This window comes from Mobula hypostoma, chromosome 3 (genome assembly GCF_963921235.1).
Source record: "Mobula hypostoma chromosome 3, sMobHyp1.1, whole genome shotgun sequence".
Classification (NCBI taxonomy): Eukaryota; Metazoa; Chordata; class Chondrichthyes; order Myliobatiformes; family Myliobatidae; genus Mobula; species Mobula hypostoma.
This window is the reverse complement of record NC_086099.1, coordinates 102,858,654-102,877,110: the sequence shown is the minus strand read 5'-3', so window position 1 is coordinate 102,877,110 and position 18,457 is coordinate 102,858,654. Positions and strand designations below refer to the sequence as shown.

General features: G+C 43.8%; 1 protein-coding gene across 5 annotated transcripts in view; it reads left to right on the top strand.

The window, feature by feature from the left end:
* The window catches only part of fras1 (Fraser extracellular matrix complex subunit 1), a 594,524-nt gene that overhangs the window by 519,919 nt on the left and 56,148 nt on the right, over nucleotides 1-18,457 (top strand). For all 5 annotated transcript variants that reach the window (XM_063043539.1, XM_063043540.1, XM_063043536.1 and 2 more), the window contains 4 exons: nucleotides 963-1,307; nucleotides 4,862-5,022; nucleotides 13,208-13,355; nucleotides 14,583-14,788. In XM_063043539.1, the coding sequence (XP_062899609.1) occupies nucleotides 963-1,307; nucleotides 4,862-5,022; nucleotides 13,208-13,355; nucleotides 14,583-14,788 (860 nt within the window). The remainder of the gene's footprint in view (nucleotides 1-962; nucleotides 1,308-4,861; nucleotides 5,023-13,207; nucleotides 13,356-14,582; nucleotides 14,789-18,457) is intronic.

The following is an 18,457-nucleotide window of genomic DNA, read 5'->3' as shown; positions in this document are numbered from 1 at the left end:
GCTGCACTTCAACAGGTAGGTAATCATCTCAGGTTCACTTAAGATGTCTTTGTCACCACTGTTATGCTTTGTAACTCCACAACATTACTCTAACTGAAAGGAAAAGACACGAGTCTAACTTGGTGTTTACTTTAAGCAAGGCACACATGTATGACATGGTAACGTCATGGTATGTGCAATTTACTTGTTTTTACACATAACCCATAATATTAAAATGAACTAGAATGCTTAACAAATGATATATATAATCAAATACTACTGAAATATTAAATAGACTACCACTCTCTCCCTGTTTATATATAAAGGTAGGAATAATCATTTTCCCCTTTCACATTAAAGCTGTGCTTCCTAGTATATGACATTTCCATCCTGGACCATCTACCCTATTCATGACACTCATAATTTTGTATACTATCTGGTCGCCCCTTCAGCCTCCGGTCCAGAAAAGGAAGTTCAAGTTTATCCAAACACTCGTTGTAGCTCGAACACTCCAATTCACAAAACTACTTTGTAAAATAATCCAGAAAGTACTGGGAATTTTGGCAGCATCTGTGGTACAAGAAATAGATACAATGCTTCAGGTTCAAGTCCCTCTGTTTGATTTTCAGATATTGTATTATAAGGCATTTGTTGTGAATCCATGCTCTAATTAAAACATTGACAAGAAAAGATGAAAACCCAATTGCCTATCTGCTTAAAGATGCCAGGAGTTTTACAACACAGTAATAAGAAGCATCCTTTGCTATTGCTTCCACAAGGCAATAGTAATGTTAATTTACAGATATTATTTCCATGTTCCAACTGGAATGCCTTGAATGAGACTGAGACTAATGGAACATCGACATGCAGAGAATTGGAGAAATTGAAGTGCTGGCACAATTTCTTTTAGCTTTGGTTTTGTGTGATCCAGATGTGATTTGGAAAGTGTGTGTATATCTCACTGAACTGTGGTCCCTCTCCAGGAGACACCAGCAGTATTGTTTCTGCCATCTGCTACACTCTGCCTAAAACAGCCAAGGGCAGCAGCCTATATGCCTTGGAGTCCGGTTCTGATTTCAAATCGAGAGGAATGACAAATGACAATCGTGTGGTCTTTGGCCCTGGTGTAAGCATGTCGACATGTGATGTAAAGCTGATTGATGACAGTGAATATGAAGAGGAGGAGGACTTTGAGATTATCTTGGCTGATGCCTCTGACAATGCACGGATTGGGAAAGTTGCTGCTGCCAAAGTAATAATAAATGGCCCCAATGATGCCTCTCTGGTATTTCTTGGAAACTCATCTTTTACTGTTAGTGAAGATGCAGGTAGGCACACAATTACCCACAGTTGTCATCAGTTGGTATTTTCTGATTGTAATATGAAGAATGGTAATAGAACCATAGAAACTACAGCACAGAAACAGGCCCTTTGGCCCTTCTTGGCTGTGCCGAACCATTTTCTGCCTAAGTCCCACTGACCTGCATGTGGACCATATCCCTCCATACACCTCCCATCCATGTATCTGTCCAATTTATTCTTAAATGTTAAAAAAGAACCCGCATTTACCACCTCCTCTGGCAGCTCATTCCATACTCCCACCACTCTCTGTGTGAAGAAGCCCCCTCTAATGTTCCCTTTAAACTTTTCCCCCCTCACCCTTAACCAATGTCCTCTGTTTTTTTTCCTCCCCTTGCCTCAGTGGAAAAAGCCTGCTTGCATTCACTCTATCTATACCCATCATAATTTTATATACGTCTATCAAATCTCCCCTCATTCTTCTACGCTCCAGGGAATAAAGTCCTAACCTATTCAACCTTTCTCTGTAACTGAGTTTCTCAAGTCCCAGCAACATCCTTGTAAACCTTCTCTGCACCCTTTCAACCTTATTGATATCCTTCCTGTAATTTGGTGACCAAAACTGAACACAATACTCCAGATTCGACCTCACCAATGCCTTATACAACCTCATCATAACATTCCAGCTCTTATACTCAATACTTCGATTAATAAAGGCCAATGTACCAAAAGCTCTCTTTACGACCCTATCTACCTGTGACGACACTTTTAGGGAATTTTGTATCTGTATTCCCAGATCCCTCTGTTCCACTGCACTCCTCAGTGCCTTACCATTAACCCTGTATGTTCTACGTTGGTTTGTCCTTCCAACATGCAATACCTCACACTTGTCAGTATTAAACTCCATCTGCCATTTTTTAGCCCATTTTTCCAGCTGGTCCAAGTCCCTCTGCAGGCTCTGAAAACCTTCCTCACTGTCTACTACACCTCCAATCTTTGTATCATCAGCAAACTTGCTGATCCAATTTACCACATTATCATCCAGATTATTGATATAGATGACAAATAACAATGGACCCAGCACTGATCCCTGTGGCACACCACTAGTCACAGGCCTCCACTCAGAGAAGCAATTCTCTACCACCACTCTCTGGCTTCTTCCATCGAGCCAATATCTAATCCAATTTACCACCTCTCCATGTATACCTAGCGACTGAATTTTCCTAACTAACCTCCCATGCGGGACCTCGTCAAAGGCCTGACTGAAGTCCATGTAGACAATATCCACTGCCTTCCCTTCATCCACTTTCCTGGTAACCTCCTCGAAAAACTCCAACAGATTGGTCAAACATGACCTACCACGCACAAAGCCATGTTGACTCTCCCTAATAAGCCCCTGTCTATCCAAATGCTTGTAGATTCTGTCTCTTAGTACTCCCTCCAATAACTTACTTCCTACTGACGTTAAACTCACCGACTTATAATTTCCCGGATTACTTTTCGATCCTTTTTTAAACAACGGAACAACATGAGCCGCTCTCTAATCCTCCGGCACTTCACCCGTAGACAGCGACATTTTAAATATTTCTGCCAGGGCCCCCGCAATTTCAACACTAGTCTCCTTCAAGGTCCGAGGGAACACTCTGTCAGGTCCCGGGGATTTATCCACTTTAATTTTCCTCAAGACAGCAAGCACCTCCTCCTTTTCAATCTGTACAGTTTCCATGGTCTCACTACTTGATTCCCTCAATTCCATAGATTTCATGCCAGCTTCCTTAGTAAATACAGACGCAAAAAACCTGTTTAAGATCTCCCCCATTTCCTTTGGTTCCGCACAAAGCCGACCACTCTGATCTTCAAGAGGACCAATTTTATCCCTTACAATCCTTTTGCTCTTAATATACCTGTAAAAGCTCTTTGGATTATCCTTCACTTTGACTGCCAAGGCAACCTCATGTCTTCTTTTTGCCCTCCTGATTTCTTTCTTAAGTATTTTCTTGCACTTCTTATACTCCTCAAGCACCTGATTTACCTCCTGTTTCCTATACATTTCATACAACTCCCTCTTCTTTATCAGAGTTGCAATATCCCTTGAGAACCAAGGTTCCTTATTCCTATTCAATTTGCCTTTAATCCTGACAGGAACATACAAACTCTGCACTCTCAAAATTTCTCCTTTGAAGGCTTCCTGCCTACCAATCACATCTTTGCCAGAGAACAACCTGTCCCAATCCACGCTTTTTAGATCCTTTCTCATTTCTTCAAATTTGGCCTTCTTCCAATTCAGAACCTCAACCCTAGGACCAGATCTATCCTTGTCCATGATCAAATTGAAACTAATGGTGTTATAATCACTGGAACCAAAGTGCTCTCCTACACAGACTTCTGTCACTTGTCCCAACTCGTTTCCTAACAGGAGATCCAATATTGCATCCCCTCTAGTTGGTCCCTCTATATACTGATTTAGAAAACTTTCCTGAACACATTTTACAAACTCTAAACCATCTAGACCCCTAACAGTATGGGAGTCCCAATCAATGTATGGAAAATTAAAATCCCCTACCACCACAACTTTATGTTTCCTGCAGTTGCCTGCTATCTCTCTGCAGATTTGCTCTTCCAAGTCTCACTGACTATTGGGTGGTCTGTAATACAATCCTACTAATGTGGCCATACCTTTCCTGTTTCTCAGCTCCACCCATAAGGACTCAGTAGACAAGCCCTCTAATCTGTCCTGCCTGAGCACTGCTGTAATATTTTCCCTAACAAGCAATGCTACTCCCCCACCTTTCATTCCTCTGCCTCGATCACATCTGAAACATCGGAACCCTGGAATATTAAGCTGCCAGTCCTGCCCCTCCTGTAGCCAAGTTTCACTAATTGCTACAACATCATAATTCCACGTGTCAATGCAGGCCCTCAACTCATCCGCCTTCCCCGCAATACTCCTAGCATTGAAATATATACACCTCAGAAGATTTTTACCACCACTCACAACCTTTCTATTAGCGGATTTGCTTAAACTTTCAATATCATTTATTTTCACCCCAGCCACACTGTCAGCTCTGGCACTCTGGTTCCCATCCCCCTGCAAATCTAGTTTAAAGCCTCCCCAATAGCACTAACAAACCTCCCTGAAAGGATATTGGTCCCCCTGTGGTTCAAGTGTAACCCGTCTCTCTTGTACAGGTCCCACCTGCCCCAGAAGAGGTCCCAATGATCCTGAAATCTGAAACCCTGCCCCCTACACCAGTTCCTCAGCCACTTGTTCCTCCTCCAGAGCATCCTATTCCTACCCTCACTGGCACCTAGCACAGGTAGCAATCCTGAGATTACCACCCTTGAGGTCCTGCTTTTCAACTTCCTACTAATCTCTAAAAGAATATGATGGAATTTTAAAATTATATTGCTATTTTGGTTTGAATATTGAACAAGTAAATGAGATGGATCTCTCTCATCCTTATTGTGAATGAGATTCAGCTTAAAGAACAGAATTTATGAAATGCAAAATTGGCAAAATCTGTGAGCAGTTGTTCCTCCAAAAGTTGCTATATTTTATAACAATGAGATGAATTTTTCTTAGGCTTCCTTGAGATACCAATCATCAGGCACGGCAGTGATTTGTCCACACCTACGTCAGTGTGGTGTGCTACCCGCCCTTCAGACCCTCCGTCTGCGACGCCAGGCATCGACTATATCCCCAGTTCCAAGAGGATTGATTTTGCACCTGGCAAAACAGAAGCGGTAAACTATTTTGTGCCTGAGTATCACAATGTACAAAAAAAAAGCATAGACATATGTGTGAAAGCAGAAGGAAAATAAAGTTTTATAACTTTAATTCCCCGTTAATTCCATTGACTGTTAGTCACAGCTGCTCGGAAAGATTATATAAGTACTTTCAGATACACAAAGACCCATTCCACACTGCCAGTTAAAGATTAGTGGTTAGAGTTGATGTCATAAAACTACAGACAACACTCACCCAAATTTTCCATACTGCGAAAGTTTCACTGATACCCCATATTTTTAACAAGCACTGTGTTATGTGCAGTATGCTGATGGTACTGAGCAACACTGGCACACAGGGAAGGCGAACTCTGAAACTTGAGTAGACCATAGAACAGCACAACACTATACAGGCTCTTCAGCCCACAGTGTTATTCCAGACTAATTAAAGCTGACTAAAATTATCTCTTCTGCACACAAAAAGTCCATGTCCTTTCATTCTCTGTGCATCCATATGCATTTCTTAGAACCTCTTAAATACCTCTATTGTATTTGCTGCTTCCATTATACTTGGCAGTGTATTTCAGACCCCTGCCATTCTATGTGTAAAATAAAACTTGCTCTGTGCATCTCCTTTCAACTTGTCCCCTCACTTTAAATGCATGTCCTCTACAGTTAGAATTTTCAATAGAATAGATACCATACTGGCTGTCTAGCTATGGCTCTGGTAATTATAAATTACTTTCAGTTCTTTGCTAAGTCAAACTAGCCTCGTAGTTTCCCAAAGGTTGGGTGGGGGGGGCAAGTACTTCTCACCCATTGCCCTTTATACATCTTCTATAAGAGACTGATGACTGAAGTCTAGGAAATCTGACCTACCGGCTAGAGATTATTAGTTACCCTAAGAAGGGCAGAAAATGTAAAGCAATTCTCAAAGGAACCCTCATTGTAGAAGCTATGTGAACTTGGCTGAATCTTATCTCCTTATACGGGGCTAGATTGTGCAGGAACTGGTCCACTTCTTGTGCTGTGCTCCCTGCCCTTAATGAGATCCAGATGGTGATTAGGCTTCGGGCCACCTAGCACTGCAGCTCCACCCCAGAATAACCCTGACAAGCTTTGGCTGAAGGCCAGTTTGAGTTGTGACAGTTTTTAAAAAATAATCCGTAGTATTCAGAGACAAAACTATTATAATAAGGAAGGTTAGGAATTCTTCCAGGTGTCAGGGTGGAGGTGCATCTCTACCAAAGGAGGTGTAAGGTGCTCCTTCCCTCTACTAGCCTGCAGGGTACCCTTGGGCAAGGTGTAGAACCTGCTTAGCCCCCTAATCAGGGGCACATGAAGCCATGAGAGCAGGTGGTAGATGGTCTCGTGGGCAGTGTATCACAAGTCCCAGTTATGCAATCACTGATGCTGGGCAGACAGACAGTCTCTGAAGAGCATTGATAATAGGTGGGGTCGCCCGCCTTGTAAAGACACTGCCCAAATGAAGGCAATGGCAAACCACTGTGTAGAAATATTTGCTAAGAACAATCATGGTCATGGAAAGACCATGATCGCCCATGTCATTCAACATGGCACATAACGAACGAATGAACAAGAAGTTCTTAAACTCTTACTTTCCCCATTTTCCAGGCAAAGAATCCCATAGAAATTAATGGGCTTTCTTATTCTACACCAGGTCTGATTGAGAGAAGAAGTAGATTTCTCTGCATGATACTGGGGAATCCCCACATATCTTGGCTCTGCCTTTGGACTGTACTTGGAGCTCATTGAGGGTTGAAGAGCAAATCTGTCGACATCAGTCAGCCAGTAAAATCCTGGCTCAGAACCAATGCTTGCTTACAAGCCCAGGACTACTTGCGTGGGTGTAACTAACTGTTGCGGTTTCCTTTAAGACTGTTGGCCTCAGCTAGCACAATTCTCTCTAGCGTAGCAGGCCTCTTCAGCTTTGAACAGCATTAGCTGGAATTACAATTAGTTTCATATTTGCATATTTCAAATTTACTGATTTGCAAAAACAAATCTTATCATTGGAAATGCTGTAAGTAAGATTTATCTTATTGACATTACTATGGATGACCTAGAAGGACATGAGGGGGAAAGAAAAGAAAGACCTTATTATTCGAAACAATGCTTTTCCTCTTCACCACACCTATCGATAGATGTTCATAGTGCTTAAAGATTAGGTTTTATTTGTCAAAGTTCAAAGTAAATTTATTATCAAAGTATATATATGTCCCAAATACAACCATGAGATTCATTTTCTTGTGGAAATACTCCTGGACAAAATGGGATCTGCCTAAGCACAAGATCTCATAGGCAGAGTTATGGAGACTGGAGCCCTTTCGTATTTCCTTCCTCTTGCGATCCGTGTATGACACCCTTCCTTCACCATTACATCTGTCCACATGGGGGATGAGAGAGGACCCGAACTGTAAGCCCTGTGGTCAGAAGGGGACACTGGCTCATATACTGTCCGGGTGTAAAACAGCTCTAACTCAAGGACGGTATAGGTAGTGCCATGATAGGGTGCTTCTGGCTCTTGCTGACACACTAGAGCGAGAGAGCTGCAAGAAGAGGACGGCTGGCACAGATTTGAGGAAGGCCATCACCTTCATCAAAGAGGGAGCCAGACCTTTTGTAACCAAACAGCCAACGGCCAAGTCCTGGGAGATGAGGGTCGATGTGGGAAGGAGGTTGCAGTTCCCGGATGTGGTGCACACAACCCTATGCCCACACATTGTACTGTGGTCAATCGAAGACAAGAAAATAATTCTGGTTGAGCTGACTGTGCTATGGGAGGAGGGATGGGAAGAGGCCCATGAGAGAAAGGCCTTGAAGTACCAGCCCTTAGTACAGGAGTGTAAAGACAAGGGATGGCAGGCATGGTTGTTCCCCCGATCGGCTGCAGAGGTTTCCCAGCCAAATCAGCATGGCGGTTGTTGTCAGATCTGGGCCTGGACGAAAGGAGCAAAAAACAAGCAGCTCGTAGGATGGGGGAAGAGGCAGAACGAGCCTCTTGTTGGACTTGGAGTAGGCGAGAGGAGGGAAGCTGGAAGCCAGGAGCAGATGGGCAGTGATTTGGCCACCACTGCCGGCCCACCAACTGGAGAGTGTCATGGTTAAGGGTCGAAACACTCGGTGGAGGTTGGGAACCACCTAATGACATCTGCTCCTGGCTGAAGGCTATGGTTACCTTGTAAGGTAACTGGAGAATGCACCCTAACAGGTGTATGTAACAAGCCAATCTATATAATTATGACTGTAACAGAATCAATGAAAAACTGCCCAACTAGGGTGTTCAACCAGAGTGCAGAAGACAACAAACTGTGCAAATTCAAAAAGAAGAAATAATAGTAATAAATAAATAAGCAATAAATATCGAGAGCATGAAATGAAGAGACCTTGAAAGCAAGTCCATGGGTTGTGGGAATATTTCAGTGATGGGGCAAGTGAAGTTGAGTGAAGTTATCCCCTCTGGTTCCAAAGACTGACGGTTGAGGTTTAATAATTGGTGGTATGAGTACTGAGGGCCTTGTACCTATCTGACGGCAGCAGTGAGAAAAGAGCATGTCCATGGTAATGGGGGTCCCTGATGATGATTGCTACTTTCCTGTGATAGTGTTTCATGTAGATGTACTTAGTGGTTGGGAGGGCTTTACCCGTGATGAACTGAGCTGTGTCCACTAGTTTTTGTAGGCTTTTTCATTCAAGGGCATTGGTGTTTCCGTACCAGGCTGTGGAGCAGCCAGTCTATATACTCTCCACTTCACATCTATAGAAGTTTGTCAAAGTTTTAGATGTCATGCGGCATCTTTGCAAACTCCTAATATAGAGTGAAATGAATTGCTTGCATCAATGACCAGCACAGTTTGAGGATTGTGCTGGGTGCAACTCGCAAGAATAGCTATGCTGCCACACTTCCAGTGCCATCATAGAATGCCCGCAACTCACTAACCCTTACCCTGTCTTTGGAATGTGCGGGGAATCAGGAGCACCCAGAGGAAACCCACATAATCACGGAGAGAACGTACAAACTCCTTACAGACAGCAGTGGGAATTAGAACATGAAATATAGAACGGTACAGTGCAGGAACGGGCCTTTCAACCCATAATGTTGTGCTGAAAGAATTGTATTAGTAATCAAATATTTAACTAATCTAATCCCTCTGCCTACACAACATCCATGTCCTTCCAATTTCCTCACATTAATGTGGCTATCTAAATGTCTCTGTTATTGCCTCTATCACCACCCCAGGCAGCACATCAAATTTACTTTGAAATTACCACCTCTCACCTTAACTACATGCCCTCTGGTATAAGACATTTTAATTTGAGAGAAAAGGTGTTGTCTGTTTACTCTGTCTGTCGTAATCTTATACACCTCTATCAGATCTACCCTTTGCCTCTGCCATTCCAGAGAAAACAACCCAAGTTTGTCCAACCTCTCATTGCAGCATGTACTATAATCCTGGTAAACCTCTTCTGTACCCTCTTCAAAGCCTCAATATTCTTCCTATAATGGAGTGACCCAGCACCCCAGATGCAGCCTATCTAGAGTTTTATGAAGTGGCAACATAATTTCCTGACTTTCGAACTCTATCGCTCAACTAGTAATGGCAAGCATGCCATATGCCACCTTAACCATCCTATCAACCTGTGTAGCCACTTTCAAGGAGCTATGGACTTGGACTGCAAGATCCTTCTGCTTATCCACACTGTTAAGGATATTTTCCCTTAACACTCTACTGTCTCTGCATTTGACCTACTAAGATGCAACGCTTTTTATTTGGCTGAGTTAAACTCCATCTGCCATTTCCCCACCCGTTTCTGCAGCTGATCTATATCCTGTTGTATATATTACAAGCAGCAGAGGTCCCAGTTACAGATTTCTGCAGAACATCACTAATGACAGACCTCCAGCTAGAATATGTCCCTTCAACTACTGTCTCTGACTTCTATGGGCAAGCCAGTCTGAATCCAAATGGCCAGTTCATCATGGATCCCATGTATCTTAATCTTCTTAATCTTCCCGTGAGCGACCTTGTCAAGCTCCTTACCAAAATCCATGTAGGCAAAATGCACAGTTCTACCTATGTCAATCACGCTTGTTACCTCATCAAAAAAACTCAAATCAGGATAATCAGACATGAATTCGGACCATAAGAAATAAGGGCAGAATTAGGCCATTGAGTCTGCTCTGTTATTTCATCACGGCAAATCCAATTTTATTAACCCCAATCTCTTCCCCCGCCCCCATACCCCTACATCCCTGACCAATTAAGAATTGATCAACCTTAAATATACATAAAGACTTAGCCTCCAGACTGTGTCTTCTGGTCTTAGACTCTCTCACCACAGGAAACATGCTCTCCACATCCACACTATCAAGGCCTTTCACCACTTGATAGGTTTCAGTGAGGTTTCCCCTCATTCTTTTGAATTCTAGTGAATACAGGCCCAGAGCCATCAAATGATCTTCATACAATAAGCCATTCAATCTTGGAATTATTTTTGTGAACTTCATCTGAACCCCCTCCAACTTCAGTATATCCTTTCTAATATAAGGGGCCCAAAACTGCTCAAATTCTCCATGAAGCCTCACCAGTATAAATCCACACTAACTCTCCTTAATTAGGCCATGGTTTTCCAAACACTCATAAATCCTATCCCTAAGAATTCTCTTGTAACTTCCTCAGCACTGAAGTGAGATTCACTGGTGTATAATTTCCAAGATTATCCCCGGTTCCCTTATTGAATAATGGAACAAAATTAGCTACTCGCCAGTCCTCCAGGACTCACCTGCAGCTAGAGAGGACATAAAGATATTGCTCAAGGACCAAGCAATCTCTTTTCTTGCTTCTCTCAGTAATCTGGGTATATCCCATCAGGCCCTGGGGATTTATCCACTTTCATGCTCTTTAAGAGAACCAACACTATGTCCTCCTTTACCTCAGTACCCTAGCATATCAATACGCTCAGTGCTGATTTCCCTATTCTCCACGTCCTTCTCCTTGGTAATGTATTCATTACAGACCCCATCCTCCACATCCAAGCAAATGTTTCCTCCTTCAAACCTTGAGTGGTCCTACCCTATCTCTAGTTATCCTCTTGCTCTTGCTGTATGTACAGTTTGCCTTGGGGTTCTCTTTGATCCTGCTTGTCAAGGACTTTCATGGCTTGGCTTTCCTAATTTCCTTCTTGAGTACTTTTCTGGCTTCTTTATAATTCTCAAGGGCGTTGTTTAATTCTAACCACCTAACTTTCTCTTTTTCTACTTAACTAAATTCATCCCCTCTTGACAGACACAGTTCTCTTACCCTGTCATCCTTGCCCTTCTTTCTTACTGGAACATATCTGTCCTGTACTCTGTGCAGTTGGTTTTTAAACACCTCCACATGTCAGGTGTAGATGTGCCCAAAAACAGGTTTCCCTATTAACTCTCCCTAGTTCCTGCCTAATGCTCTCATAACTTACCCTGCTCCAATTTAATACTCTCCCACAAGGTCCATGCCTATCCTTATCTATGGCTATCTTAAAACTTATGGAGTTGTGGTCACTGCTCACCCACTGAGAGGTGGGTCACCTGGCTGGGTTTATTAGCCAAGACCAGGTCCAGAATGGCCCCTCCTCTTGTTGAACTATCTATATATTGATTTAAGAAACCCTCCTGGATGCACCTAACAAATGCTGCCCTGTCTAAACCTTTTGTACTCAGAAGATTCCCGTTTATATTAGAGAATTTGAAATCCCCCATGATGACGACCATATTTTTTTTTAAAAACTTTTCTCAATCTGCCTGCATATCGGTTCCTTGGTGTCCCAGTGGTTGTTGGGTGTCTGTAGCACAATCCCATCGGAGTGATTGCACGCTTCCTATTTTTGAGTTCTACCCATATAGACTTAGCGAACTCCATTATGTGTCCTGTGAGTGCAGCTGTGATATTCTCCCCGATTAGTAGTGCATCTCGCCTACCATTTTTACCACTTCTAACTTTCCTAAAACATCAAAACCCTGGGACGTTAAGCACCAATTCTTGCCCCTTTCTCAGCTAAGTCTCTGTAATGGGCATAACATTTTAGTTCCAGTACTGATCCATGCTCTAAGTTAATTACTTTTACCCATAATACTCCTAGCATTAAATACATGCACTTGAAACTCTCCATCTCGTTCTATCTATTACTTTGCTCCTGCCTGCCTTTGCTGGCCCTGATATTCTCCTTCCTCTTCATCCCTCCACTTTCTGACCTGGTGCTCTGATTGCTATTCTCCTCCTGAACTATTTTAAATCCTTCTAAGTAGCACTAGCAAGCTTCACGGGCAGGGCACAGGTTCCTCTCCAGATCAGCTGCAACCCATCCCTCTTGTACAAGTCACCCCTGCCCCAGAAGAGATCCCGATAATCCAAGAAACTGAAACCCTGCCCCCTGCAATGTTTCCTCAGCCACTCATTCACCTGTACTATCATCCTTTTCCTGCCCTGGCTAGCACGTGGCACTGGGAGTTATTCAGAGATTACTACCTTGGAGGTCCTACTCTTCAGCCTCTTTCCTAACCCCCGGTACTCACTGTGCAGGACCTCTTCCCCCTTCCCACCCACGTCATTGGTGCAGCATAACCCCCGGCTGATCATCCTACCCCTTGAGGATATTCTGCAACAGCTCCGAAACATGCTGGACCCTAGCACTCAGGAGACACACACCATCCTGGCATTTCTTTCATGGCCACAGAATCTCTTGTCCGTCCCCCTAACTACTGCGCCTCCTATCGCCATCACTCTGCCTGTCTTTACCCTTTCCTGCTGATCCTCAGACTCGGCCCAGTGCCACTGGCATGGCCGCTACTGCTGTGGGGTAATAGGCCTTCCGCAGAACTCCCCCCCTGCCACCCCCAGCAGTATCCAAACGGGTATGTACACTTGTTGCTGAGGGAAATGGTCACAGGGGAACCCTGACTATTACTCCCCTTACTTCTCCTGGTGGTCAACTGTCTTCCATCTGTATTCCGAGTGTGACTACTTTATTAAATGTTTCATCTATGAGGTTTTCAACTCCATGATGGTCCTGAGTACATCCAACTCCAGTTCCATGAAGTGAATCCAAATCTGTGATTGCTAGTGAATGGTCGTTGCACTAATCAACTTAGCCATTTGATGGGCAAGGCTCGTGAATCCTCATGCTGTTACTTTTGTCCTTACAGACTTGTGTCTTGACTATTCTGGATGATGTGCAGAACCCGATCATTGAAGGGAATGAAACTTTCATTGTATTCCTGAGCTCAGCACAAGGAGCAGAGCTAACTAAACCATACCAAGCCATCATTGCCATCAATGACACCTATCAGGACGGTAGGTTGTAGTAATGACAGTTCATGCAGAACGTTTCTGTGTATCTACTAATTATACTTTGCACACGTGTAAGAAAGTCTTTTGAGTTAGATTTGTTTAACTGATGTTTCATTGCACTTGGCTTGTGTTCAGTTTTTAATTATTAATGCAGTAGTTGTCCTTGTTCCTTTTCGTGCCTTGTGGCACATTGGGTGGCATTTTTGTTTCTGTAGCATTTGACTGTTTTCATAAGGCTGAGTTGCTAGCTTAAGGTCAACCCAGCACGGATGGAAAGCATGGAAGTTGCTGGGTAGATTCAAACTTGAGACCATTTGCCTTGAAATCTGGTGCTTAAGCCACTATGTCACCGGCCAGCTTAATGCAGTAGATCAAGATGCAATTAAACTGAGTGAAAAGAATGTTGTCATTGGGAATTTATTTCATTTGTTTAAAGATGCAGCACAGACCAAAGAATCCATGCTGCCTAATTGCACCCATGTGACCAATTAACCTACTAACCTGTATGTCTTTGGAGTGTGTCTTGGCATAAATTTTATTTCTGCAGAACTGATCCTTGTGTATTTTGTTATGAACCAATGTCAGGTTTGTTATGGGAAAAGCACCGGATTCAATTAACGTGTCTAATGAAACTAAGTTATCTACATTTGGAATTTTCCATAACCCAGTAAAAGGAAACAAAAGAAATACTTGACTAACCTTGGTTTTTATTTGTGTAGTCATTTCCATTCCCTCCACTTCAATCAAGTGCATTTCCTTAAGATAGAAAGCAAGATATTCTCCTTTTTTGACCTTGTACACGAGTTTAGCTTTATCCACATAGATTTTGTGGAAAACATTTACCTTGAAAGTGTTGTGATGATTCTAAAATAGTAACCTCTCTCTTCTCTCAAGCTTCATAAACACGAAGGAACTGACGGTGGCTGGTATACCATAATGACATGAATAGCATTTTAAAGTTTAATTTTAAAAAACTACTGTAGATGCTGGAAATACTGAAAACAGCAGATTTTTATGCATTAGTGACTAGAAATGTTCATATTTCAGATGCGGAATCAACACTTGCACAAAGGACAACACTTGCATAAGAATGTATTGTTGTATTTTATGCTCTGGGTTAAGAATTCATCAGTGAGCTGGGTGGGGTTAAATTTAATAAAAGTCATGTTAAGAAAAATGTATTTTTTCCAATAATTAAAAAAGTATGTTAAATCTTTGTGGACGTTTCAGTCCCAAGCATGCAGTTTGGTAAGGATTTCTACAGAGTAAAAGAAAAAGACAATGAGCTGAATGTTCCCATAATCCGAACTGGTGATCTCAGCTATGAGTCCTCTGTGAGATGTTATACACAGCAGCTGACTGCAGCACTAATGGAGGACTTTGAAGAAAGAAGAAATTCAGATGATTCACGCCTTACATTCCAGACAGGAGAAAAGGTAAACCTCACTGTGGCACGTGTATAGATTCATTTTCCACTTTCTTGTAATTTCCTTCAACTTAGTGGGAAATCTGACTGTTGTATTAATAACAGAATACCCCAGAATAATGCAGGGGAAGCAATATTCCTATTGTTACTCAATAACATCATCGTTCATGTAGGTACTTATTACCTAACCCAATTATTCTCATTCTCCCACCTTCTCTCTGTAACCTTTAACCCCCTTACCAATCTCTGCTTAAATACACTTATTGACTTGGCTCCACAGTCCTCTGTGACCAGATTCCACAGGTTCACTGCCCCCTGAAGAAATTCCTCCTTATCTCAGTTTTATTCTGAGGCTATTCCCTTGGATCTCAGACTTTCCTACTCATGGAAACATTGTTTCTATAACCACCACACATCAAAGTTGCTGGTGAACGCAGCAGGCTAGGCAACATCTGTAGGAAGAGGTGCAGTCGACGTTTCAGGCCGAGACCCTTCGTCAGGACTAACTGAAGGAAGAGTGAGTAAGGGATTTAAAAGTTGGAGGGGGAGGGGGAGATCCAAAATGATAGGAGAAGACAGGAGGGGGAGGGATAGAGCCAAGAGCTGGACAGGTGATAGGCAAAAGGGGATACGAGAGGATCATGGGACAGGACGTCCGGGAAGAAAGACAAGGGGGGGGGCCCCAGAGGATGGGCAAGAGGTATATTCAGAGGAATAGAGGGAGAAAAAGGAGAGTGAGAGAAAGAATGTGTGCATAAAAATAAGTAACAGATGGGGTACGAGGGGGAGGTGGGGCATTAGCGGAAGTTAGAGAAGTCGATGTTCATGCCATCAGGTTGGAGGCTACCCAGACGAAATATAAGGTGTTGTTCCTCCAACCTGAGTGTGGCTTCATCTTTACAGTAGAGGAGGCCGTGGATAGACATGTCAGAATGGGAATGGGATGTGGAATTAAAATGTGTGGCCACTGGGAGATCCTGCTTTCTCTGGCGGACAGAGCGTAGATGTTCAGCAAAGCCGTCTCCCGGTCTGCGTCGGGTCTCGCCAATATATAAAAGGCCACATCGGGAGCACCGGACGCAGTATATCACCCCAGTCGACTCACAGGTGAAGTGTTGCCTCACCTGGAAGGACTGTTTGGGGCCCTGAATGGTGGTAAGGGAGGAAGTGTAAGGGCATGTGTAGCACTTGTTCCGCTTACACGGATAAGTGCCAGGAGGGAGATCAGTGGGGAGGGATGGGGGGGGACGAATGGACAAGGGAGTTGCGTAGGGAGCGATCCCTGCAGAATGCAGGGGGGGGGAGGGAAAGATATGCTTAGCGGTGGGATCCCGTTGGAGGTGGCGGAAGTTACGGAGAATAATATGTTGGACCCGGAGGCTGGTGGGGTGGTAGGTGAGGACCAGGGGAACCCTATTCCTAGTGGGGTGGCGGGAGGATGGAGTGAGAGCAGATGTACGCGAAATGGGGGAGATGCGTTTAAGAGCAGAGTTGATAGTGGAGGAAGGGAAGCCCCTTTCTTTAAAAAAGGAAGACATCTCCCTCGTCCTAGAATGAAAAGCCTCATCCTGAGAGCAGATGCGGCGGAGACGGAGGAATTGCGAGAAGGGGATGGCGTTTTTGCAAGAGACAGGGTGAGAAGAGGAATAGTCCAGATAGCTGTGAGAGTCAGTAGGCTTATAGTAGACATCAGTGGATAAGCTGTCTCGAGAGACAGAGACAGAAAGATCTAGAAAGGGGAGGGAGGTGTCGGAAATGGACCAGGTAAACTTGAGGGCAGGGTGAAAGTTGGAGGCAAAGTTAATAAAGTCAACGAGTTCTGCATGCGTGCAGGAAGCAGCGCCAATGCAGTCGTCGATGTAGCGAAGGAAAAGTGGGGGACAAATACCAGAATAGGCACAGAACATAGATTGTTCCACAAACCCAACAAAAAGGCAGGCATAGCTAGGACCCATACGGGTGCCCATAGCTACACCTTTAGTCTGGAGGAAGTGGGAGGAGCCAAAGGAGAAATTATTAAGAGTAAGGACTAATTCCACCAGACGGAGCAGAGTGGTGGTAGAGGGGAACTGGTTAGGTCTGGAATCCAAAAAGAAGCGTAGAGCTTTGAGACCTTCCAGCTGGCCCCCACCGCTTTATTTTCACCATGGATGTCCAGTCCTTATATACTTCCATCCCCCATCAGGAAGGTTTCCCTGGCCCCCACTGCTTTATTTTCACCATGGATGTCCAGTCCTTATATACTTCCATCCCCCATCAGGAAGGTTCCCTGGCCCCCACTGCTTTATTTTGACTGGGACTAGGACAGGGAGACCGCTTTGCTGAACTCCCGATGTGGCTTTTGATATATTGGCGAGACCCGACGCAGACTGGGAGACCGCTTTGCTGAACACCTACGCTCTGTCCGCCAGAGAAAGCAGGATCTCTCAGTGGCCACACATTTTAATTCCACATCCCATTCCCATTCTGACATGTCTATCCACGGCCTCCTCTACTGTAAAGATGAAGCCACACTCAGGTTGGAGGAACAACACCTTATATTCCGTCTGGGTAGCCTCCAACCTAATGGCATGAACATCGACTTCTCTAACTTCCGCTAATGCCCCACCTCCCCCTCGTACCCCATCTGTTACTTATTTTTATGCACACATTCTTTCTCTCACTCTCCTTTTTCTCCCTCTGTCCCTCTGAATATACCCCTTGCCCATCCTCTGGGTCCCCCCCCTCCTTGTCTTTCTTCCCAGACCTCCTGTCCCATGATCTTCTCATATCCCTTTTGCCTATCACCTGTCCAGCTCTTGGCTCCATCCCTCCCCCTCCTGTCTTCCCCTATCATTTTGGATCTCCCCCTCCCCCTCCAACTTTCAAATCCCTTACTCACTCTTCCTTCAGTTAGTCCTGACGAAGGGTCTCGGCCTGAAACGTCGACTGCACCTCTTCCTATAGATGCTGCCTGGCCTGCTGCGTTCACCAGCAACTTTTATGCGTGTTGCTTGATGAGAAGCTGATCCATATATTTAAAGTTCAAGATTAAAGTGAATTTATAATCAAAATACATGTATGTCACCATGTACAACCGTTTGTTTTCTTGCGGGCATACTCAGTAAATCCAAGAAACATAGAAGAATCAATGAAAGACCCCAACAGGATGGACAAACAAGCAATGTGCAAAAAAAAAAAACAAACTGTGCAAATATAAAGGAAAGAAAAATGAATAATAAGAATAATAATAAATAAACATTAGATGAAGAGTCCTTGAAAATGAGTTACAGGTTGTGGGGACAATTCAGTGATGGTGCGAGTGAAGTTGAGTGAAGTTATCCCCTTTTGGTTCAAGAGCTTGATGATTCAAGCATAATAACTTCCTGAACTTGGTGGTGTGATTCCTGAGGCTCCTGTACCACCATCTTGATGGCAGCAGTGAGAAGAGGCATTGGCTCGGGTGATGGAGGCCCTTGATGGATGCTGGTTTTCCTACGACAATGTTTCATGTAGGCATGCTCAATGGTGGGGAGGATTTTATCCGTGAAGGACTGGGATATATCCACTACTCTTAGTGGGATTTTCTATCCAAGGGCATTGGTGCTTCCATACAGGCGTGTTGCAACTAATCAATGTAATCGCCACTACACATCTATAGAAGTTTGTTAAAGTTTTAGATGCCATGCTGAGTCTTCAC